The 26,936-nt window shown below is 37.2% G+C and overlaps 1 protein-coding gene across 4 annotated transcripts in view; it reads left to right on the forward strand.

The window, feature by feature from the left end:
• ERBB4 (erb-b2 receptor tyrosine kinase 4) overlaps positions 1-26,936 on the forward strand; it is a 918,585-nt gene that overhangs the window by 833,046 nt on the left and 58,603 nt on the right. For all 4 annotated transcript variants that reach the window (XM_087919620.1, XM_087919622.1, XM_087919619.1 and 1 more), the window contains exons 21-22: positions 11,824-11,979; positions 12,695-12,770. In XM_087919620.1, coding sequence (XP_087775746.1) covers positions 11,824-11,979; positions 12,695-12,770 — 232 coding nt within the window. The remainder of the gene's footprint in view (positions 1-11,823; positions 11,980-12,694; positions 12,771-26,936) is intronic.

A 26,936-nucleotide genomic window follows, 5' to 3' on the forward strand; every position in this document is an offset into this window, starting at 1 on the left:
AGATACCGAATAAAATGCCATATAAGATAATTACAACAATAAATGAATATGTAATATCTGATCATCTTCCACCTGTTATTTCTTGCCCGCCCTCAGGCTAACCAGACGGTAGACCCCAAAACATTAGTAACTAGGAGAAAAAGTTACATTAAACAGAATTTTGAAACAACATAGAACATAGAATAATGTTGGAAGGAACTTCGGAAGTCTTCTAGTTCAACCCCTGCTCGAGAAGAGACCTTATACTATTTCAAATAAATGGTTGTCCAGTCTCTGTTTGAAAGCCTCCAGTGATGGAGCACCCACAACTTCTGAAGGCAAGCTATTGTATTGGTTGATCGTTCTCATTGTTAGGAAATTTCTCCTTACTTCTAAGTTGCTTCTATCCTTAGTTAATTTCCAACCATTGTTTTTTGTCTTGCCTTTTGGTGCTTTGCAAAAGAGTTTGACCCCCTCATCTTTGTAGGAGCCCCTCAAATATTGGAACAATACTATCATGTCACCCATAATCCTTCTTTTCTTTAGACTAGACATACCCATTTCCTGTAATCATTCTTTGTATGTTTTAGCCTCCAGCCCTCTAATCATTTTTGTTGCTCTTCTCTGTACGCTTTCCAGAGTCTGAATATCTTTTTTATATTGTGATGACCAGAATTGGATGCAGTATTCCAAGTGTGATTTTACTAATGCTTTGTGAAGCCATACTAGAACTTTACATGATCTATCTATCCCTCTATTAATGTGGCCTAGGATTCCATTGGCTTTTTTGGCTGTTGCTGCACACTGTTAACTCATATTTAAGTGATTGTCCATTAGAATTCCAAGATCCCTCTCACAGTTACTGACATGAAGCCAATTTTCATCTAGTCTGTACCTATACAGTTGGGTTTTTCTTGCCTAAGCGTAGAACCTTCCTTTTATCTATGTTGAATTTGATTTTGTTAGACAGGGCCAGCGTTCAAATCTGTCAAGATCTTTTTGAATCTTGAGGTTGTCTTCTGGAGTGCTGGCTATTCCTGCCAGCTTAGTTTCATCTGCAAAATTGATGAATTCCCCTTCAATTTCCTCATCTAGATTGTTTATGAAAATATTAAAGAATACTTGGTCTAAAACAGAAGCTAATATTAATTAAATTTTATAGAACATATAGTTTAAATGTGATGGAAATAAATTTCTAATGCAGAGAAATGTTCTACCTGAACATTAACCAGAAATATTCTGCTTCTTTAGTGTAAATAGATATGGTACATTAAAAAAGAATTACATACACACATTCCTTTGAAAGAAAGCTTTGTAGTATAAGAGTCAGAATCCCAAGAAAAATCTGAATTTTTTGCATTCTATTATCTTTAATATCAATATGCCTAAATTGCATTTGTACTACTTCATAGCAGTTGAGGAAGGCAGGGATAGTATCTGTTAATCTGGAGGTTGACTTATTAATGGGCTGCACACTTCATTGATTTTTAATTAATTTGTAAAGAGACCACAGAGGATAACCAGTACAGCCTACAGATATCACAACACTTAACTGTAATCCACATCTCTATTGATTGACTACTGAAGAAGCAGAAGTCATACATTTAAAATACACTTCTTGGAGAAAGTGCACTTGCTATATAATGTAGTCTCCCAGTTGTAATTGTATTGGCAAAAGGTCAATGATGAAGCACAAAGGGGAGAGAGAAAGGCAAAGAAGAGTTGTTATTATTCTGCTGGCTAGTAAGAAGGGCCATACACACGCAGTTAATGTTTTGGGAAAGCCTCATTCTCCTAATCTAAAGCATTGCTCCTCTTCCTGGATCATTTATTAAAACAAAACAAAACACACAGACACAGACACACACAAGTTCTTTGTACTGCAGCTATATTTCATTCTCCCATTTATCTATCTATCTATCTATCTATCTATCTATCTATCTATCTATCTATCTATCTATTATATTTATAAGGCCACCCAATTCAAACAATGTGACTGAGTGACACACAACAACAAGAAATATCTGCCCCCCCCAATATCCCATCATACCATGTAACATTAAAACATTGGTAATATAAATTTATATTTATATGAAATATGAAACGGTGGTCAAGTATCATATAACAAAACAATCAAAATGGAATTCCGCTGATGGCTATGAGTAAAAATAAGGGACACAAAAAAAGTATTTTCACCTTAGAGTTATAGCAATGTATAACATTATCAGAAAGAATAAAGAATTATAGCAAAGCTATAGAAAGCAAAGAGGAGGCTTGCCATTTTTGTGAAGGTAGGCTGGTCTGCACTTATTCCTTGTTTTGATAACTCCTATTCATTTTATCCATAGGAAAAATACTCTCATACCAGTTTGCATAAAACTGCATTTGACTAGGCATAAAGACCAAAGTATGTCCAAACTTTATATATTGTTCTTACTAATACAAGCCTTTTATATGTCCATTTTTCTATCCTAGTAAGATAATTTCTGTCTTCTGGGTTATTGGCAAATTTTATAAGTTTTTCATATAAGTTGTTAATATAAATATTGAAGAGTAGAGATTCATGACTGAACCTTGTGATTCATTATCTTGGTCCAATTTAATTAGGAACCATTGATGAGCACTTTCTGAGTATGATTTTAACGTTTGCTGTATATCAATTTAATTGTTGTACCATCTAGGCTAGGGCTCCAGACCTTTTGGGTACCAGGGAGGATTCCACGGAGGGCAGTTTTTCCATATATTGGGTGTATGTGTGGTTTCACATGCTGCCTGGATCCCACACATGCAAACATGAGGCTTTGCAGAGAGGTTCCTGGTGGGCCAGTCCATGGTCTGTGGGTTGGGGACCTCTAATATAGGCTACAATTGACTAGTTTGCTGTTCAGCATATTATAGAGTGTTTTGTCAAAATTTCAGCTTAAGTCAAGTTATATTACATTTTCAGCTTTCCCGCAATCTATTAAAGAAAACTCCACCAAAAAATTAGATAAAGATAATCTCTCAAAATTTCTTCTTAATAATTCATGTTTAATTTTTGTTATTGCTATATTGTTTTTAAATTATTTATAAGTATTATCATTATGATCTCTCTAGAATCTGCCTAGGTATGTGATTGAGGTGACCATAGTTTACTGTATCCTCTTCCTCCATTCCCTATGTCCTTTTCTAAAGAAGAAAAACATTTTCTGCCCTCTAGTCATCCAGCACTTCACCAGTTTTTAGCATCTCAAGGTACAATTCTTTTGGATCTAGAGGTTTACCTTCACATTTCTATTAGTTTTGCTTCACAACTTCTAGTGAAATATATACTTTTTGTTGGTTAAGAAAAAGCAACAAAAAAAGAACAGAAGTAGTTTTTTAATTTATCAGGCAAATGGCATTTTGCTTTTCCCCCTTTCATTTTGAATGAAAACATTTTTGAAAGTAAACATTTTTGTTATTCTTAGTATTCTTTGCTTCAGTCAGTCCAAGCTTTACTTTCCTAAAACCAGGTCTATGATTCAGGACTACTACTGTCTTTCCTTGTGGCATGACTCATTTCCATTTCCTGTAGATGTATTTTGGTTCTGATCTTTCCTAAGCCTTTTTGTAGCCAAATTGGCTTCTTTCTGATGACCTCCATTCTTTTTCCTCATTGGAGTTGTTTACATTTGTGCAATTTCTCCTTTAGGAATTCACATCCAATTTTAGCTTTCCCTACTACCTTTTCCTCTTTGCTGTTGTGAAAATTACATGTGATTTTTTTTAAAAAAATCCAATACATTTTTGACTATGCAGTTTCTATTAAAATAAAAAAACCCTACATTTCATGGTCATTTCCCCTCAATATCTCTTCCCTTTTTAATTAAATCTCCTCTATTGATTAGTATCAGGTCAAAGATAGCCTCTTATGCCTTCCTCTACTTTCAGAAGAAGAAAGTTGTCAGAAAGACAAATTGGAAATTACATAGAAGGTCCATGTTTGGCAGAGTTGGACTCCCAACAGATGTCATGCTAATTAAAGTCTCCCATCATTATAATTTCATGCCTGTTTGAAAGAGCTGCAGTTTGCCTCTGGAAGGAATCATTCAGATATTTCCCTTGGTTAGGAGAGCAATGGTTTGCACCAACAGCAGTGATTACTTTCATTTGTTTCACTATTTGTTTTAAATCCAGATGGCTTCTTTAGCACTGCCAAATTCACGCATTTGGCTCCCTTCCATTTTATTGCTTTTCTTCTTTTCAAACATATTGTATCCTTTTATTATATATAACTATACATCTCATATAATATGAAAGCAACAGCAATAGCATGATAAGACATAATATGGCTATTGCAATTGAACATTAGACTTTGAAAATAATGTATCAGTTTGCTGGTTATCTTAACTACATTAGAACTTTTAAAAAATGAGGATAATCCCATTTTTGAATCTATATGTCATAAAGAATAGAGGAAACCTTCTTGAGTGGATTTAGGGGCTCTCATTGAAATGCAAAGAGAACAGTTGCTCCCTCAGCTTTGAAAATGCAAAATTCATTAATATAGTTGGATTCTTAAAAACAATTTCAATCCTTTGCATCATATGAGAGTTCTCTTACTGATGAAATGAATATCAATCACCAAAACAAAACAGTTTACAAATGAGACAAGTTTTGCACTAAAAGATATAAGCAAAGAAATGTTCTTTAGTTTTAGCTTGTCTACATATATTTCTCATTTGAAAGTAAAGTACCACTAGAATTCTTGTGTTTGAACTTTTTAAAGTTTTAAGATTTATAAGTTATAATAAATATTACAAATCAAAACTCTTAGATACTTAATCTTGGGATTGTTTATTTATAAAAGGTATTTAATCCATTTACTAATTCTAAGCAGGGGTGGGATTCTACCGGTTCAGACCGGTTCTATAGAACTGGTTAGTATGATTCTACACAGTTCAGAGAACAAGCAAATCATGCCCCTGGCTGCTCCCGCCCCTCTCCACCCGCTCCCCCTCCCCACCCAGTCAGTCCTTATTATACATGCAGGACATTGCACGCATGCCCGACATTGCTGACTGCATTCTCCCCCACCCAGTCATTCCTTAAGGTATTTCTTTCTCTTTTTTCCCTCCTGACGATCAGCTGTTCTGACAATCAGCTGTGCCAGGATCCCCCTCACTGACTTACTGCTTCACCCAGGAGGCTTCCTTGAGGAGGCAAAAAGGAGCACACAGGTGTGTGTGTGTGTGCTGCGCAGCCCCCCTGTGCTCCATTTTTTGCCTTCCTTGGCCCCATGGAAGCCTTCTGGGAGCAAAAACGCCCCCCAAGGAGGCTTCCTTGAGGAAGCAAAAAAAATGGGGGGGGGGTGCTGCAAAAAGAAGAAGAAGGAGAAGGAAAAGGAAAATCAGCCACGCCCACCCAGTCATGTGGCCATGCCCACCTAGCCAAGCTACCTAACCATGCCCACAGAAGCGGTTGTTAAAAAATTTGAATCCCACCCCTGAGTCTAAGGCTTTGTTTAAAGTTGAGTTCCTAGAACTGTTGCTCTTACACTGCCAGGAAATTCAGGATAATTCCCAAATGCTAAAAGATGTAGCTTTTATCTCTTAAGTTTGAGCTACAAGGTCTGTCTTGCAAAATCTGGATGAATACTAACTACATGGCAGCAAAGAAAACTCCCTCTTATTGTCTACAAAGTATCAGGTAATTGTCTAGATTTCTTCAATTCAGAATTGTTGATTTTCTGCAAGCTACAGTACAAATGGAATTTAAATGACTGTTCACATTTCTATTTTGCATTCACATAATTAATAGGGTATAAGCTGACTCAGCTAAATCACCTCCTATTCCCCTTTTACCAATCTTCCACCATCTTGAATCATTCTTTAATTCCTTCTTATCTCCATTCCTTCTTTATTCAATTATTAGAAGTATCTAAATGTTTGCTAACTGCTTGCTAAGTCAACTCAAGACAACATTTGTCTTTTTTACTTCTGTGCTTCCAGTAAAAATGAACAGGACTGTATTATAGTTATTGTTAATACTAATTTGTGGATCTACTGTTCTGAAATTATTTTTATAAATGGTTTGTTTTAGTCATGTAGCACATAGCAGCTAAATTACCTTAGGGTAAACATGGATGCAGACTGGTCTGAAAATCCATTAATTTCCCCTGTGAATATGTGTTTTGCAGTTTCAATTTAGGCATTTTTTTCCAGGGGAATGGGATGTTCATCAGCATTATTTTTGCTGTTCATGAAAAGGCTCCTTTCCTGTAATCATTGCTTACCTTCAGGTAATCATATGGATTCCTGAGCAGAATTGGATTACTGCATGGTTACTTGGGTTAATAACTGGGTTCATGAACCTACACCATGTAGCCACTGGGACTGGGATTTTGCGTCTATTAAATAAAAGAGAAAAAAGAACGTCCATCAGTATCAATGCTTCTTTTAACAAAAGGAATAGAGAGTTCAGTATTTTGTTTTAGGGAAAAGCCTCATCACCCCCTCCAAGTTATTGTCATTCCAACATTTAGTCTACCATTTTAGAAAGAATGCCACATTGCTTATCAATTATGTGTAATATTTAAAAGGGGGGAAGAGAAAAGACTCCCTCAGTTTCTCAGTTGTGCATTTTCCTTTCCTAGTTACAAAAAGCCATATTGCTTTTACAATTTAACCCTCCTGAAGAAGAAGGAAAATGATGGTGATTCCTGGGAGCATTAAAACAGTAGATGGAAGAAAATAGTCCTTTCTTTCTTGCCTGGTTTTTGGGGTGGGGGTGGGGGTAGGGACAGGTCCTTCGTTATTGCTGCATTTCATTTTTCTCCCAGATCCTGGCAATCCATATGTGGATGATATAAGAAAAGAGCATGAAGTAACTTTGTGCTCCTTTGCCACATCAGATGTAGGCTGGGATTTCAACAATAGTATTTTGATTCTGTTGCTTATGTCAGTGTAAACAAATCAAAAGAAAAGAGAAGTTGTGGATTTGTCCTCTTTTAGAAGGGCAATTTGAGATAACTATATATTGGCTGTTCTTGCTATTTAATATATTATTTTTTTCATGTGAAGATTCCAATGATAGTACCTCAATATGACTTTTATTACAACTGCTGGTAATGTGTGCTTGACTTTTTAATGTCTTTAGGCTCTGTTTCAAGGAATGATTCAATACTGGAGGATTTCAGCAGCAGTTGTCCTTGTAATGCTATGCTCAGCAAGGAAAACTTGATAATGATGAGCAGTATTATAGTTTGAGCTCATTCTTATGTGTCAGTTAGAAGGCAAGTGGTAGATATATGCTTTTAACTTACATTTTGACCAAAAGACTGATGATAAATGACAGCATTTAACAGATTAGTTACTGCTGCTACAAGAAAGGAAAGGATGACAAAGAGATACCAAGAAAATAACTACCTACATTAGGTACTTTTGTCAATGTTGGCAGATAATTCTGGCCCTACTTTATACCTAGCCATAGTTGAAGATTAATTGAAAGAGTCTACGGGTCATATAGTAGTTTGCTTTGTCTAGGAATCTTTATGTGAAAGAAAATTATATCTTTCCAATAATTTATTCCTCATGGCATATTAGCAGTTTTCCTGGCCTAACACATCTTTTAGGAATTTTGTAACTACCTGTGAAAAGATATGTCCTTGCCTTGAGGAAAGAGATATTCTGTAAGTTGAAGAATTCCTACATTCAAATATAAAAACCATGAAAGTCCAATATTTTTCATAGCAGTAAGTTAAGTTTGCGCTTCAGTTATTATCTAGCTTGTAATTGTTATTAGATCTAAAAATAAATTAATAGGTTAAAATCTTCCACTCTTGAATTCTGCTTAGCCTAATATTTTCTTCCGAAAATATTGTGAGTGAGAAGGTGGCAGCACTGTTTTTGCCGAGGTTTTCTTTAGTCTTCAAATTTACCCTTTTTCAAACATATTTAAACTAGGATTCACCATGACTACCCCCTCATGTCATACATTTCAGAATATTTGAAGACTGAATAGGCCCAGCTTTCCATTGTGATTATTTTTTGTTATTGCAGGAATATTTCCTTGGAATTCTTATGTGTTTTTTGGCTTGTATATATGTAAATTTATTCCATAAAATTCATAGATTGCTTAATTGTTTATGCTTCCTGTAAAGGGAGATGTAATGCCATGTTTATCATGCTTGAAATGTCAAATTAAACACCCAAGGCAAGAGATACCTTTACAACATCCTCAGTGAACAACAGTAAATAGCTTAACCTTCCTTTTCTGGCTTCTTTATTTTATTTTGTTTTGAGTTTTAGTGTAACAGTACTTTTGTTTATTTTTGTGTGTGCTCAGACACTCTCAAACTTCCTTAATAGGATGCTGAGAAAAATCAATATGTAGTTTACTGTGACAGTTTTTAAGACGAGATGCAATAGTAAAGTGTTTACTATTTGCCATTATCTTGGAATGGAAGCTAAATTAAATATTTTTAGAGTAAAGAACTGCACTGTTACAAGATAACTGCTGCCCATGAGCAAAGGGGAGCTTCTTGCCTCAAATAGTGAGTTAGGAGGAATGGTAGACTACTGCATGCTGTTTATCTGACACTGATCTTGTGACCTCATGTGCTTCCACTATCAATGCATCCACCTGACTGTCCTGTTTGCTGATTTTCTCATTCCTATCCATCTACATTTGGCTATAGGCCCATCAGAACCAGAGATGCGATGCCTTCTTAAAGCAAATAAATGAATGGAGAAGCAAACAGGGAACAAAGTTAAAGAATAATGCTGAATTAGAATTTTGCATATTAAACAAAAAGGAGGATAGAAAAGCCCAGTTAAATATTGGTATTCTATTTTGCATGTTTCTGCATGTCCTTTACTCCAAGTTTCTCATTACTAATTCAGCACTTGTTAATTTCCACAGGACTACTTCTGGGTGAATTGTGGCCTAATTAGACTGTAGAGTCTTGACATATTTGTGGTTCTGCCATGTTAATATTTGGCTCCAGGGACTATCTAAACCTATCTGCTATTTTTTGCTTATGAGGTGCATACTGTATAGACCTTCAACATCTCACCCTTTGTGTGTGTGTCTGTGTGTCTGTGTGTTTTAGAGATTTAGGTTTATATCAGAAAGGCTAATCCTTCAATTTTCTATATCTCTGCCATTGAATAGCTAGCAGCATTGATTTGCAACTGTCAAGAGAGAATGTGCTTGTTTTGTCCCATTAAAGCCATGTGAAAATAATATAGTGTATTTTTTTGTCCAAAGTATTTTTTTAACCCTCTTCAAGTCAAATACTGTAAAATCTATTGTAATAAATGAAAACATGAGAAAAATTCTGATTATTATTCTTTATTTATTTCAAGAACCTTCATATAAATTTCTTCTTCAGAACACCTAGTAAAATATCTTTATAATAGCCATCAACCTGTTTTCCTGCAACACAGCTATTTTTATCTATACTTATATTTCTAGAAATGTAATTTTTCTTTTAAAAACAATTGGTCCAATTATCTTATTTTCAAGTAGCTTAGTGTAATAGAAATGCTTTTGAGGCATAGCATGAAATAATGTGCTGAAGGTCACAAGGGCAGCGATGTACAGTTTTTAAGTATCTGCATATAATAGAGCCCTATTAAACCACAACTTAGTTAAAAAAATGAAAAAAAGAAAGAAATATTTGGAGGCCTTTTGCATTAATTATTTTAATATTCCATTTGTTACAAAAGGTTTTATTCCCTACATTTACTCCCCCCCCCATGACAGTTTTCCAATGGGATAAGATTGGACTAAGAGATATTAACTGATTCAAAGTTCCTATAGTAACCCTGACAGAGAATGTGGGCCTAAGCTATCCCATTTATCACTGCACTACCTGGGATCTTGACTTTCACATTGCTGCACTGTTATGGTTACCATTCTGAATCTCTTAAGATTAAGTCATGATATGCTTTGTTTAGGGTAGCTTTTGTTGTTCAATTTGGTGTGCCCTTTATTCTGAAAACCTTGCCTGTGAGGAATTGGTGTCTTTTAAAAGTATTTTTGGTTACACCCAATCAGACAGTTTCACATTGCAACCAATTAGCCTTTCATAGGATTTGCTGATGTGGAGACTCTAGACATCTGTTGGGATGCTTTAATTTGCATTCCTACTTGATGGTCTAAAGAATCCCTTCCAACACCCCTTGAATTCTGTGATTCAATAACTATAAGCTAATCAAGAGTGTTTGGATTAAATCAATTCAGTATTGAGAATTTGGGGGGCTATTTTATGCTGAAGACATCAGCATGTCTGTGTAGATATGGATGTGAAAAAAGGAGATTGTCACTGAACTGAGAAGAAAAGGACCCTATAATAAATAAAAAACAAACTACACTAATGGATTGTTAGGTAGCAATGTTAGTTTTCTTGGAAGAGGATTCATGTTTTCAAAGCCTTGTGGCTGATTTTAACCATACATCTTAAGGGTTTCTGGTGCTGGCATTCTGCCGCCTTCTCTGCTACTTGTAAAATTGGAAGACTGATTTCCTCTTCTATCCTCTAAGGCCAATTAGCTCTAAAACTTTGTAAAATCATTCAGAATAAATTGGGGAGTGGGATGAAAGGGGAGGGGGAAAATGATCTACCCAGTGGTCTTTAGCACAGTATTCTATTTTATTTTACATGCTATAATATCACATAGTATCTATGTCAAGCCAGTAACTGATGGTGTTCTGAAGTTTGGGCTGCAGTATCAACAATTCCAGGAAGATTATGGATCTCATAAACAGTGTTTAGAGGCAATATTAAATATATTGAGAATAAAAAGCTAAAACTTAGATATGGAAAATGGCAAGTATAACTTCAAGAATTAAACTGGTATTTAATAGGACTTCATTTTTCCTGAAATACTTTTCCTGAAGGACCAGATTGTAACACAAAGTCCTTCTGGACTTGTCCTATTTGGATAAATACTGCTGCTAGAGGTGTTTTTCTATCTGTTTTAGTTCATCAGCTCTGAACTCAACTAGGTCAAGTGATGTGATCTCAATTTTGCATGATCTAATTACATCTAGAATTGACTTTTATAATCTGTATATGAGACTGCCTTTCAAGATGACTCAGAAATTGCCTAAAATGTGGCTCTTTTATATCTGTGGGGACAGGTGGCAGAAATAATCAGATCACATTAAACTTGTTTTGTATGAAATATACTGCTTGTAAGTTTGTTTTGAGGTGCAATATTTAATATTAAAAATAAATTAAAACAGTTTCAATCCAGTTTACTTGAAGGATCTCCTACACCCAAGTGATTTTGCTGAATAAGATTGTTTCAAGCCCCTGGGCAATAGCACATCACCATAATCAACTAGTGGGCAGACACCAGAAAAGGGCTTTCCTTGTGGCAATCTTATGAAGTTCCCTCCTGAAATATCCTGATCCAATTCATGGCTATGTTTAAGAAATTTTAAAAAGCCTATTTAATCACACATTATATTTTGTATATTATTCCATTAAGAGAACCAGTTGGATGTAGTAGTTAACACAACAGTCTAGAAATTGGGAGTTCAGGAGTTCTAGTTCCTCCTTGGGCACAAGGCCAGCTGGGTGATTTTGAGCCAGTCACTTTCTCTCAGCCCTAAAAAAGGAGGCCATGGCAAGCCACTTCTAAAAAACCTTGCCGAGAAAATTGTGGGAACTTCTCCAGGCTGAGAGCCAGATGTGATTGAATGGAGGAAAACAGATTCATTAGTTATATATAGTAAATAAATAAACAAACCTGAAAAGCGGTGGAAATGGATGAAATAAATAAATAAATGGCTGCTTGTAAGACAGCTCTAATACCTATTACACAGATAACCATTATATAACAAAAACATTTTCATGGTTTTGCTTGTTAGGGAATGATGTACCTGGAAGAGAGGAGACTGGTTCATCGAGATTTAGCAGCACGAAATGTCTTGGTGAAGTCTCCAAATCATGTGAAGATCACAGACTTTGGCCTGGCTAGGCTACTGGAAGGTGATGAGAAGGAATATAGTGCTGATGGTGGAAAGGTAGGTTTCTTTAAACTCATAAAATATACCAGGCCATTAATACCCAACATAAAATGGGAAAGTGATCATGGTAAAAAAAAAAAAAGATTTTTTAAAAATTAATGAATACATATTTATTGCTTTCATGAACCAAGTTTCTCTTCCCTACATTTATTTTTTTCAAAATCAAGTCAAAATACAGCTAATCCTTAATGTTGATGTCTATCTACTTTCTTTTACCTGTTAATCTATAATTTATAATGTGTACCAACCAGAACTTACCTTAAAAATGTGCCTTTTTGAGTCAATTTTGTTTCAGAGGCCATGGCTCATATATATCTAAGTTCTACTAACAGTACTTTTTAGAAACATAAAAAATTTGTTCCTGCTCCGGGGATGTAATCAGTACACTAACAAAAACTCTTACATCTGAACTCTTTGACTGGGTGAAACAGTGCATCCTAGGGAAAAACTTTTTCAACCAACATACCTCAAATGAGGTAGCTTAAAGAACATGCCCAAATGTTTAACAAAGTTTTCAATACATTAGAAAGTTTGCCATTGTTGAAGGCATTGAGGTATCAGGTAAGGAAACTGGTATCTTTGAAAGGATGACCAATGGCAATACTTTTGGAATATGAAATTGAAAATCTCATTTTTTGCTTTGATTTGAAAGACATTTAATAGGGAAATATGCTTGCTAACTGATTTTATTTCCCCCCTTTTTTCATTCTAGATGCCAATAAAATGGATGGCTCTTGAATGTATACATTATAGGAAATTCACACACCAGACAGATGTTTGGAGCTATGGTAAAATAAAATCTATATTGAATTATATTCTGTAAATTATAACATTGTAAGGGGGTCACGCTGGGTCTATGCACCACTGAGGTTGGCAGCTTGATTCCCGTGAGCAAATAAACTATGCAGGGACAAGAAAGGAGCTTTTCCCAATGCCTACCGGTATTCAGACATCCCGCGAGTAAAGATAACACCACCCAAAAAAATTCCTTTCACACAGGCGGCCAGCCACCTCAGTGATCCCTGACTAACATGTGCTTTTTATAAACCTATTTTTAATAATACTGTGTTTCTCCAACAATATGGCCTCCACCAATAGGAAGGCCCAGCATGAGGTGAAATTAAGCCCTGCCCCAAACTTTAGGCCTATTTAAACCATGCGTTTCCCCGTCATTTCTCACATTGTTTCTTAGAACTACACGAAGTGAAGAGAAATGGGCAGGGGAAGGGCGGGGGGATGGGAAGAAAACTTGCCTTTAGGAGTGCCCTGCAGGTAGCCTAGGCTAGAATACCCCGATAGCTGATACAAGCTCCCTGAAGGCAGAATCCCCAGCCGCTTCAGGGCATGGCGTGGCTACCCATGTCACCTCGCCTTTAGGCAGTCTCTTTCAGGTGATGGAAGCTCCCCAAATGGAGTCACCAGCCACTTCGATCGGCCGGTAGAAGTGGCCTCGGGAGAGTGACACAGACACTCACTCCCCTCGCCCTGAGGCCGCTTCTATCGGCAGGTGAAAGCTCTCTTGAAGGCAGAGTCCCCAGCCACTTCGGGCGAGGCGTGGCTGCCCATGTCCCCTCGCCTTTAGGCAGTCTCTTTCGGACGATGGAAGCTCCCCAAATGGAGTCACCAGCCACTTCGATCAGCCGGTAGAAGCAGCCTTGGGACGAGCTCACACACAGGCACTCCCCTCACCACAAGTCCACTTCTTTCAGTAGATGAAAGCTCCCTTGAAGGCAGAGTCCCCAGCTGCTTCGGGGCGAGGTGTGGCTGCCCATATCCCCTCGCCTTTAGGCAGTCTCTTTCAGGCAATAGAAGCTCCCCAAATGCAGTCACCAGCCACCAGCCATTTCAGGCGAGTGCACACACACACACTCCCCTCGCTGCGAGGCCGCTTCTACCGGCCAATTGAAGTGGCTGGTGACTGCATTTGGGGAGCTTCCATCGCCCGAAAGAGACTGCCTAAAGGCGAGGGGACATGGGCAGCCACGCCTCACCCCGAAGCAGCTGGGGACTCTGCCTTCAAGGGAGCTTTCATCTGCCGAAAGAAGCAGCCTCACGGTGAAGGGAGTGTGTGTGTGTGCGCGCACGCTCAACCCAAGGCCGCTTCTCCTGGCCGATCGAAGTGGCTGGTGACTGCATTTGGGGAGCTTCCATCGCCCAATAAAGACTGCCTAAAGGCGAGGGGACATGGGCAGCCATGCCTCGCCCTCAAGTGGCTGGGGACTCTGCCTTCAAGGGAGCTTTTGTCTGCCGAAAGAAGCGGCCTCATGGTGAGGTGTGTGTGTGTGTGTGTGCGCGCACGCTCGCACCGAGGCCGCTTCTACTGGCCGATCGAAGTGGCTGGTGACTGCATTTGGGGAGCTTCCATCACCCGAAAGAGACTGCCTAAAGGCGAGGGGACACGGGCAGCCACGCCGCACCCTGAAGCAGCTGGGGACTCTGCGGTCAGGGAGCTTTTGTCGGCCGATAGAAGCGGCCTCACGGCAAGGTACGTGCATATGGGCCGCTCTAGGTGGGCGAGGAAATTAAGTCACCCCTGAAAAGACTGGCTAGCCGTTTTTTCAGGGGTCAAAAAAAAAATAAGGCCCGGCCTTATTTTGTGAGAAACACGGTAGTGAGAAAAAGCAGGTAGTCCATTGGCTAGATTAGTGTGTCCCAATTTTTCCCATTAAGCATATCTTGGAGCTGCAGTTCTCAAACCTTTACATTCTTAAAAATGATTGAGGATCCACACATGACTGCAATTCACTATGTTTTTTGTCAGTTTCCAGCAACAAATTGATTTGCTTAATTACTGTGGCATTTGCTTAATGATCACTGCAAAATAGGCTGGAAAATTACTTTCAGTCATATGGATGCCTTGACTTACGAAAACAGTGACTTTCAATCACAATTCCATTCTCCATTACGAACATAAGTCAAGGATTATTCAAATATATATATATCAATATTTATTGTACTAAAAATTAAAGCTGAGAAATTTTCAAATATTTAATTATTTGACTTTGTGGATAAAAGAGTTTTGGAGACCTTCAGTGTCCCCAGATAATACTTCGAGAGCTGCTGTCTTAGGGGATGCAGTGAAAGATGTTTTCCTGGGTTCTGGGAATGCAATCATTTGACTTTGAAAGCGATGGTCCTTAGTTTACATGTGGTTAACCAAACTTATATAACTTTGTTTCCACATAGTAGGTGAAGTTTTTTTTTTTAAAAAAATCTGTATAATATTTGTTTTATATATTGAAAAAAAAAAGGATTTTCATTAAGCCATTATGTTAGCTTCTTGAAGCCACCAGGGGTGGGCTGCTACCGGTTTGCTCTGGTTTGGACAAGCCCTTAGCTAACCGGTAGCTAATTTTATGGCTGGTTCGGTGAACCAGCAAATCCCACCCCTGGCTGGCCTCATCCAACTTGCCCCTCTCCTCCCAGGAGTCTCCATGCAGCTTGTTTTGGATGCCAGGTAAGTGCAGAGCCTGTGTGGAGGCTCATGGATGGGGGAAAAACAGGTCTCCTGGAGGCTCCAGAAGGCCAGAAACAGGCCCGTTTCTGGCCTTCAGAGGGCCTCTGGAGCCTGGGGAGCCTGTTTTCTCCCTCCCATAGACTCGAGGAAAGGCTCCAGAGCTCGGAGAAGATAAAAATGCCCCCCCGCCGACATGGTGCAGGAGGCCAACTAGGCCACACCCACCACACCCACCCAGCAACCAGGCAGAGAACTGGTTGTTAAAATTTTTGAAGCCCACCCTGGAAACTACCCTTGGGCAGTGTTTTGCCTTACTGTTTGTAGGAGAAGAAGTTACAAAACCTGAGGGCGAAGTCAAAAAAGGAAAAGCCTGGAGTCTCTATGTAGCCACAAATGGATTAACTCCACCCCTTTTGAATTCTGTTGAGCCTTATCTAATGCCAATATAGTGCTAACCTTTACTTGAGTAGATTCATGTGCACTGGCATGATTAATAGTAAATAAGTTTAATTGGAACTTTACATGTGATACTGGTCTTTCATGACTGATATTAATCTGCTACTTCTTGTCCTACATTGATTTCATAATGATTATTTTTCTTACTGAGTTTTGAATGTATAAAAATGATTATGTATTATAACATTTCTTATATTCAACATTTATATGTTTAAAATATATGAACATTGGGATGATGATGATGATAGCATCTTATAGAAATAGAAGAATTTTATCCCATAACTGATAAATTATCATATCACAAAATAAATACAGGGTTAGAGAATTTAAGCTTTGAGCTGAAAAAACTTACTAACATGGGAATTTCACAAGCAACCCTGCCTTTACAAAAAAGCACAGATACATCTATAAATCCATACCTATGGAATTTAGTTAATGTAATTAATTGGAATGTCAAGCTAATTTTATTGGTGCCTATTATTGGACACTTGAACAACTACCTGACTTGTTTTAGTATGATTTATCTGCCCCTTTTGTTAAACAGAATTGCATTTTAAGAGGCTATATATCCCTGATGCACTAATGAAAAAAAAACACCCACTTTATAATATATTCCACTATAGTAGCTGAAGTCTCATCAGAGACAATGTGTTTCATTCAATATTTTATTCAACTTTTTTCCAAAGCAGTTAATTTCATATTCTCTGTAGCTAGGAAAGCTAAACATTGTGGTTTTAATTGTTCATCTGTAAAATACATGTTCTGTCCCTTCTATTATTGCTTCATTTTGCAACCTAGCTATGTTCATTGGCAATGGTTAACTATACTCTGGAAAACTGTCCAACATGAACTTTTAATCAAATCTAAAGTCTGGATTTGTAGGCTCTTCCTATTTTAACTTTGCTCATAAGTAAACTAAAGTACATTGGAACTAAACTATTAGGTTGCTTTCACAGCCTTATTCCTAGTGCCTTTTAAATGAGAAACAACAAATCTGTTTAGTGTTATAACATTGAATAACATTAATAATACATGGCTGCCACTGTCCTACTTTTAATTTATTGACTATTACATTTATTTCCTATGGATTTTCAATGTACATAGGTTTTTTAAAAAATTGGCTGTAAGCCTTTTTCCTCCTTTATTAAAATATTAGCTCTTTATGAAATATTCCCTGTGTGTCTGAGTGTGTGTTTGCACATGCATGTAATTTGTTATGGAGTTTGAAAGAGCAGATCAATCAATAAAAATATGTGGTCAAATTATCTTGCAAACCATCATCTGATCCATGGACATATTCTGGGGGAAGAGGATCAAAAAAGTTAAAGTGTAATAATGCAAGTAAAAACTGGTGGGGCTTTGATGGTGACTAGCCCTCTCTCCTCGTAGATATCTTTGAGCTTATTCATTACCTATTCTTCTAAATCCAGGTTAAAATTCACTTGAGGTTCATTTTGGTTGTCTTCATTGTTTTCAGCTATGTGCTAATATTAAATGTGATTGATATGATCATATTATATGTAGAACTTTCAGCTTTTCAGTTAATCAAACTTACTCCTTTCTATGTCAATGCTGGTATACAGTGGAACTTAGAGAACTGCAGTATCACCCTGTTAGTATCACCCTCGAAGAGAACCAATAATACTAGTCATTATCCATTCTTTTGTTCAGTGTTGTTGATGTTAATGAAACTTTATATCTTAAAAATGCTAAACCTGCCTGGCCCACAAATGCATTGCTAACCCAGGGTTTATATGTATATACATCTTGCTATGAGAAAAGGTTGGAGTAGCTGTATTGTATGTGAAGGAGAATTGGTGTTTTCAAGCAAGAAAACAGGTGGGCTGTTAGTACTGTGGCTCATACCCATAGGAGTCGTTGTGAAACCACTTAGTGATGCCATGCTGGCATACCAATGTGTCTCTAATGGGTATTCCACAAAGAGAATGTTGGAGCTTGTTGATGGAAAGATTGCATGAAACTACTCAACTGGCCTTTAAGTAAACATGATCTATTTTAAAAGGAAATGGGGGAAGGGGAGATTTGCTCTGTAATTTGGCCAGATTCTATATTCTATTATCCAAAAAAATGCTTGGCAGAAGGAGGGAAAGAGAGCATGGAGCAGAGTGAGGCTGTTCAGAGCTATGATACTTGACTGCATTCAAGAAGGAACAGGAAGTGAGAGGATGTTCCAAAAATAATACCCAGTGATAGGGCACTGATAGAAATCAACATCTGGCTGAGATAGGAATGAAGTGCAAAATAGCAATACTTTTCCATTTCAAAAGAGGAACTTGATTGGCAGTATTGAGATTTGTAACCGTGGCTAAAATGGAACTGCAATAGAAATGTAATTCAGTTGCATGCAGTGGTTATGATACTGTGTGATTAAAAATCAAAAGGAGGCCTTTATTTGGAAGAGCTCTTTGTATCACACTTCCCTACATTAAGAAAGCACATTTTCAAACCTTATAATTAAAAGTCAAAAGGAGCAAACTGGGTCTTTCCCATGTTAACAATTGTGCTGCTATTACTGTATATTTGGAGCAACTTTGTGGGATTCTACCATGGAACAATAGTTCCCTTGTTGCACTCAGTGTATGTAAACAAGCTCAACATATTAGGTTTAGCTTCCAGATGTATGAGGCTCATGGGTGGGAGCTAACTGCCAGATTATTTTGAAAGCCTTTTCCAAATTTGAAACCATTGGGTTGTAGTACTTAAGGCATCAACCTAGCAACCCAAGACCATGAGTCCAGCCTTGGGCACAAATCCAGCTAGATGTCCTTGGGCCAGTCTCACTCTCATAGTTTTATGAATCAGGCATAGGCAAATCACATCTGAAACTTTGCTAAAAAAACTGCAGGAACTAATCCAGGGGCCAACACTGACTCCAATGCACAAAAACAAAGAATATTTTTAAATTATTTTTCCAAATTATGCGTGTTGAGATGCACATCTGGAAAAAATTTTTAATAAAGTTTTATTGAGTTTTAACAAAACAAATAAAACATCTTATTTGAGTACAGCATGGTTCCGGGTTATCACATTTCCATACAGACACAATTTCATATGCATATTCATCTTATGTATTCAACTTCATATCTCATTACTCTTTTTCCAATTTCTCACTATTTCTCCCTTTACTTCTCTTAATTATCTTTTATGGTTATCTCATTTTCTTCTTATTCAATTGTATTTCTTTTACCTAAATTTCTATATCTTTTTATTCATTGTACTTATACTTTCGTCTGTCTTGTTTACAATTTCATATGTTCTCTTCCAACATTCTTAAGAAGCAAAATTCCCCCTATGATTGCCAATCGAAGTGCAACACCTTTAAATCTTATTGTTATTATCATATGAAATCTCATTAAACATTGAATTTGTGCATTCTAAAATTATAACATTAAAATTTCTAATATCTATTTTATATCATGTAAATCTCATCATTCAGACTCTGCTTGGTACTTCCCCTTGAAAATGTAAAAAGTCACATATTTTCTGAATGACCAATTGATCTGTAGGTAAACGGGATGATTTCCAGCACTGGGCAAATGCTAATCTGGCCGCAGTTAGAATATGTGACTGCGCAGAAATGGACAATTTAACCATAGCTCTTAAAAATAAAGAGTCTTCAGCATTTGATAATAATTGGAATGCATGGTATAATTGGTTATATCAGAGATAAACTGTTTAATGAGCATAAATAAGCATAAATATCCATAAATAGCGATAAGATGTGTATATTTAAAGTAAGGTAGGAGAATTGGATCTTGTAGACTGTCAAAAGAATATTTGTCTGGTTTTAACGTATTTTCTTTTTCTTCCGTCTCTTTGTTTTTTTGTTTTTGTTTTTCTCTTTTATACTTCTTCTTCTCCTTTTTCGGTCGCAAGACCGAAAAGTTTTGTTTTTTCCTCTCTCTTCTCTCTTCTTTCTTTCTTCTTTTTCTCTCTCTGTTTCTTATGTAATGTTGTTATGTTATTTTTTAATTGTAAATTCAATAAAATTTATATGAAAAAAAAAAAGAAAATGTAAAAAGAAAAAAATGTTTCCCTCCCTTCTTCATTATTACTTAACTGTTAATAAGCATACCATTGGATAGTTATACAGTTTTATCTTATAAATTATTTACTATTAATAAGCAAAATAATTATTCAAATTCATTCTAATAACTGGTATAAATTTCCTTATAAATCTTTCACATTTCTTTTCAATATTTTATCAATCTTTAGAAACAATTGCAATGTTTCCTTCTCTTCTTTATTATTGCATTAATTATAAAATAAGCATACCATTACATAACAATACAGTTTTATCTCATAGATTATTTACTTATTTCATTTCTAACTCATTACAGTATTCTACTGTCACAACACTATCTTTTGTACCTTTGCAGAATCCTCACTTTTAACTTAATTTAACCACTGTCTCTGTTTTCTAGCTGAGCAAATACCTTTAATCCTAGTACGTTTCCCTTTTTTCTTTATTTCCTGTTTTTGTCCCTCATAAGTTCTTTCCCTTTCTATCTTCTCCCCTTTTTTCTCATACCCTTTTTTATACCCTTCTCTCTCTAATTTTCCCTTCTGTAGTTTTCTTTTCTGCCTCTCCTTGCTGTTATATTTCCTTTTCAGACTATTTTTTCTTTTTGGCTGTTCCCTTTGATCTCAAACTTTTAACTCCTTTCCCCCTTATTACCACACTTTGCATTATTTGATAATTGAAAATGGCTTCTTCTTTGTCCCGACCTTCTTCTTGCTCTTGAAGCTTTTCCTTTTGCTTTTCATAGTTCAGGATCTCCATTTCAAAAAATTCAAATACGAAGCCAAAGGATCTTCCTCCCCTTTCTGCATCTTCTTTCTGTTTTTTAAGACTCATCTTCAATTCCTCCAGGAGTGATGCCATTTTAAACACTTTTGAACAACCACCTGATTGACTTTAAGTAAAAACAGAAAAAGAAAGAAAAAACCAATGCCAAAAACTTTTTTTTTTTAAATCACCAAATGATCCCAGACTGTTCCTTCTTGTTTCTTTCTTTTACTTTTCCTTTCCGTGGGTTACTGTATCTTTTAATAAGATTTCAGTTACAATATATCCTCGGGAGTCTTTTCAAAGTTTCACTGTTAATCCTCTTTATTTTTCCAGGTGGCACTCCATTTTTACATTATTCCAAGTCCCACCCTTTTGCCCCCACTCTTCTCCTTTTTAGGGTTTTAAAATGACCAAGAAAAAAAAATCTTTATTCTCCTTTTGACACTTAGATTTCAGCTTAAGGTTGCCTATTAGTGTCAAAAAAGATTAATATAAATTTCTTTCCATACCATTTGTAATTGTCACTATAAACGTTAAAAAAAGGGTTTTTAACCTCCTTTTCTCTCTCCTTCGCCGCTTAAAGATCTTCCTTTAGAAGTATCTCTCTAGGTACTTTTAGATTCAGGGTACCTTGCTTAGATGTTCTCTGTTGTTTAGCCTGGTCTGTCCTGCTTTCCTCTTTGTCTTCCTCCTGCACAATCTTATCCAGTCGGGTTCTTCTTTGAGGTGGCCATTTCTGACCACTGCTGCAATGGCCTTTGGGGAAATGAGTTTGGACCAGCCAAGGAGGAGAGGTTCAGCGCCCCTCCACTCAGCTAGAAATCTCCCCCCACTTCACCACCTCTACGGGGTGCTTTCAGCCCCAAATCCAAAGGATTGGGGCGCTCCAGCAGCGAGCACAAATTGAAACCACGCACAATTGCAGATTTTGGTCTGTTGCTGAAGAGCCCCAAACTGGAAGTTCCACATGTGGAAATTTTTTAAAGAAGGCACTGGAACTCATCCCAGTTCCAATTTCTTCTTAGAAATTAGGAGAGCCTTCTAAAGATCCAAGCTTACTAGCGACAATCAGATACAGGTGGCCTATAACTTTGCCTCAAATTGCGGTATACATCCCTTGAGTGATGGGACTGCACAAGAAATGGCATTGCCTGAAGCAATACAGAATCAAAGATCCATCAGAAAGAATAAATTATAAGAAAGGATTGCTTTCTTTCCCTCCTAATGTGTTCTCATTAAAAGATGGCAATGTTTTACCAGTATGCAAACTGTCAAAAAAATTTTTCCTGAAGAGGTAATTCCAAATGGGAAAGCCTGAGAAACAAAAATACATTGTAATCAATAAGCAGGTATGTGTGTCTTTATACTAAATTTCTGGTGTGTGTGTGTGTGTGTGGAGTGTCCTATGTCAGTTTGTTGAGAATGAAAAAAAAAAGCAAAAAGAAACATGGCATATTTTAGTCGACCTCCTCTCTCTCTTTTTTCAGTAGGGTCTTCAGTTTCCATTTCCTGCCTGATCTCAGAAAGGCAGGATATTTGTTATCCCAGTAAACTTCTCCTCACCTCTGTGATTCCTCTGGTTGTGAGAAAGAAGCCTTTTCCCTCTGCTTTTCCCTTTTCTTGACTCTTGCAGTATTCAATATCTCCTTCTCCACCTTCTCCACTTTCTACTCACAGCAAAAGTTCTCTCACAAACAGCACCTGGCACCTGATTTTTTCTTCTTAACAGGCTATCCTTTTCATAGCAATGATCCGTGGTAGGGAGGTTCTTCCACCCTCACTCCATCCAGACTCTTTCCACATTAGGCTTTTCTTTTCCTCCCGGCTTGCATGTTGTACCTGTATCTTGAGGATGGTGTACAGTGTACAGCAGAACTCAGTAAATCCAAGCAAAATATAGTTAATAATGCTAGGGAGAGATGAACAATGAATGTATTATATGCATTTGTAGAGATCCTAGTGTGTTTGTATGTTTCTGTATATGTGGTTGTGTTGCTTCTGGAAGTTAAATGTGACAGATGTGATGCTTTGTAAGATGTGCTTCCTTGCTTAATGACAAATTTTAAATTATCTTTAAAATAAAGCAAATATATGCAAGTCTCATTTGTTTTGACTAAATGGAAATGTTAATAACATCTGATGCTTTGAACTAGAAAAGCAATAATTTTAGGTCAACTTTGTTTGCTTGCTTACTTACGAAGAGACCAAAAATAGCAATTACTCCCTCCTCCCTTCCTTTGGCCTCGTTAGTAATTTTCTCAGCATTCACTCACTTCAAATTATATTTTCCTTGCCTCTGATAATCCTTGTACCGGCTCCTTCTATATGTCTCAATTTATGTTTTATATAGGTTTACAGAGTTTTGCAATGGCAAAATATCGGTATTCCACTTTTAAGTTTTTGAGTTAAATTGACAGGCATTGCATAGATATTTCCAGCCTTAAACAGAGCGCTCTTATCTTACACTGTGGAGTTTCGTGATGATGGACCACTAGTAATTGCAAAGCTCAGGTGAAAAGACTGATGAAGTGAATGGGAAGAGCTTCTCTTTCCCCATTCAACTGGTCCTTTCACTCTAGCCTCTCTATCTGATATCTGATACCACAGGCAAATGGGAGAATCTTCTTTATGAACTAATTTGTGAGACAGCAATGTTAACTTCTACATTTATAAGGATAAGGGGAAAGATCGGAGGTTGGAATTACTTGAATCCAGAGTATCCATAGCTTTTCACATGGTTTCCTAACACAATATTGCCAGGAAGACCAACTGAATTATGAGAAAACTAGAGTCATGGCATTTGTCAAATGGCACAGGAACCATTCCTGGAGGATATATGACCAGGAGATCGAGCAGGTCTTCTATTTTAAAATACCTGGGAGAGCTGCTTCATTCTGCCAACACTTGGAAACCCCATAGGAATTGCACTACTGAAAATGCACAGAGGAATTCATCTGCTATTCTTAGCGCAACGTATTTATGATGTTGCTATTTTATACCACTAGAACTTGTTCAATCTAAGATCACCTCTTCAAATCCCAAAATGTGTCTCTAATGGCACTCTGAGACTAGAGACAGGGTTTGTGAAAGTGAATGCTAGAGTATGGGTGGCCATACTCCATACTCAATTACTGGCTCAAACTATTCTCTTTCCTCCTCGGCCTTGCCTCGTTATCTATGAGGATGGTTGTCATTCACATAGAAAAAGACAGTGACAACTAAAATCTCACCCTTGGGCTTTTCTACTCAGAACTGGATATGATCAGGCTTTCATTAAACACTGGGCAGAAGACACAGAGTGCCAATTGGATCTAATCAAATCCCCAGCCCTTATTGCCAATGAATCCTATAGGTACTTTGCCTTCCCTATGGTATACCAAGCTCAAAGTACCTAACCAGAAGTAAATTTCCTCTGGCATGATGTCATGCCCTTCCCTCAGTTGTCCTTGAAGGCTGATACAGGAAGATTCCCTACCCAGAGAGGCAATGAACCTGCAACTCTGGACATGTGGAAACAACAGAACATGTACTCCTCTAGTGCCTATACTACAGAGACATTCATACTAGCCTCATCTCACCAAAATTGCACAGGGTACTCAGGACAATTCTATACCTTCCTGCTGCTTTCAGATACTAATCCTGCTACAATGTTATGTTGTGAAGTTTAAACACAGCAGTGTTTAAAATCCATTAGATAATAGTCTGTGCCATAAAGTAGGCTTAATGGGCATCTAGTTCATCATTCTTAGAGTGCTCTCTACTGTGATAGATTTTGTCTGCAAATGCAGACCTTATGCTCTCCTACCTCCATCTAATGCTCCTACCCCTCCTTTTAGATTCCTTTTACATTTTTGTTTTTAGATATGCATTTCAGTTTTAGATGTTTTAGCTTTATATGTTTTAGCTTTATATATATATTTATAATAGTTATTTTTTAGACTCTTATGTATTTTATGCTTTTTAAATTGACCATCCTCCTTTTGATGGTCTTTGACCATAATAACAATTTGATTGATTGTGATGGATGCTTTCTTTTGGACTTTTTTAACGTGAAAGTATTAAAAGTATTAGAAAGAAAATGTTGGAAAGAAGATTTCCGAAGATTTCCAGGAATGAGAAAATGAAATCCAACATTAGTGTCAGCTGGTGCTCCATTCAAAATCCAAGAAAGAAATACTTAGACTCTTTTAATCAGAGAAAAGATATCTTTTACTGGAAATCAAGTGGTAGCATCAAAGGAATTCTGAATCTGAGAAAATGAGCACGTAAATCACATATACAAAGTGTGGCATCTATCCGTTGACCTTGACTTATTTTGATAAAGAGGTGCCCTTGCGCATAGCATAAGAAAGAAGCATAAACAAGAAATCCCCCCCCCCCAATTTATACAGTTTATTGTCTGAAACCTCCAGCTCACTTCCCATAACTATTTCACCCCTCCTCCCCCCTGTTACTCATGACAGCTGAAAGATGCAAACCAAAGGAAAGAAATCCAGACAACTAAATATTGAAGTCAACCTCTTTGTTTCCTAGAATCCAAATTTTTTTTAATTTCAAAATGTTGTTCACCCTCAATTAGAAGAGGAACAGGGGGATCAACCTGAGCTTGTCTCAGGTTGGAGTTATGTTCAGGTTTCAATAAACTAACATGGAAGACAGGATGGACTTGTCTAAGAATTTTTGGTAATCACAATTGGACTGCCATGGGATTCACAATACGTTCAATCAGAAAAGGTCCAACATATTTAGGCCCCAGCTTTTTTTACTTTTGTGTGGTCTGTAAATACAAGAAAACTTTGTCTCCAACTTGATATTGTTTCTGTAGAGCTCTCTTTTTGTCTGCAAATTTCTTATGAGAGTGATGAGCATCATCCAATGCTTTATGGGTAACCGGCTAGCTAAGCTGGAGTTGGGTTATCCGCTCACTCAATGACTGAATATTAGGTTTCTCCTGTGGAAGCTCAGGTATGGGTACAAAGTCTTGTCCCAAAGCCACTTTAAATGGAATAAACCCAGTACTACTATGAACCGAATTGTTATATGCCACCTCAGCAAATGGCAATAGGTCAGCCCAATCATCTTGTTGATAATTAATATAGCATCTAAGATATTGGTCCAATACCGAGTTACTTCTATCACAAGCCCTATTGGTTTGAGAGTGGTGGGTGGATCTTAAACTCTGGGCAGAGCCCAATAACTTCAGGAACTCTTTTCAAAAGTTTTTGGTAAATTGGACACCCCTATCTGAGATTATCCATTCAGGAACCCCATGTAACCAATAGACATGTAAAATAAACAGTTTAGCTAAGGTTTTCACAGGGTGGGATTTTTGCACAAGGTTATGAAATGTACCTGTTTGGAAAACAAATCTGTTACTACCCAAATAACTGTATTTCCTCCTCTTTCAGGTAATTTCACTATAAAATCCATAGAAATTTCTTTCCATGAAGCAGTCAGTCTAGCTACATTTTGTAGTAGGCCTGCTGGTTTACCAGGCGGCTGTTTGGCTGAGGCACAGATAGGACAACTAGCCACATAAGTTTCAATGTCCTTTTTCAAAGTAGGCCACCAAAATTACCTTTTAACCAAGTGTAAGTTTTTTATGAACCCAAAATGTCCAGCAGTTTCAGAATCATGAGCTTGTTGTAATATTTGGTTCCTCAACTTTGCTGGCACATATAATTTAGCCCCCACCAATACCAATCCATCTCTAACTGTACAGTTATTTGAGTGAGTCAGGAACCAATCATCAAGTTTCAGAGCTTCTTTTAACTGCAGATAAATCCTTTGATAAATCAACTTCACCTTTTTTCTGGGCCCTGGTAACCATTGGAGCCACCAACTATCTAGTTGGGACAATAGGGTAGATCATTTCTGGACAGGCATTATTATATTGAGGCAATCTAGATAATGCATCCGCCATGAATTTCCTCCCCCCTGAGATGTACTTCAATGAAAAATTAAAGCATTTGAAGTATTGCGCCCAGAGAATTTGCTTAGGTGACAGTTTCCGTGGAGTTTTTAGAGCCTCTAAATTCTTAGGATCCGTCCACACCTCAACGGGGTGTTTTGTCCTTTCTAGAAAATGCCTCCAGGTTAACAGAGCCCATAGAACTGCAAAAGCTTCTTTTTCCCAAATGGCCCATCTTCTTTCTGTCTCAGTTAATTTACAGGAAGTATATGCACACAGTTGCAGATTCCCCATCTCGTTTGCTTGTAGTAACACCG

The sequence above is a fragment of the Pseudonaja textilis genome, chromosome 1 (genome assembly GCF_049901715.1).
Source record: "Pseudonaja textilis isolate UNSWEBS1 chromosome 1, rPseTex1.2, whole genome shotgun sequence".
Taxonomy (NCBI): domain Eukaryota; kingdom Metazoa; phylum Chordata; class Lepidosauria; order Squamata; family Elapidae; genus Pseudonaja; species Pseudonaja textilis.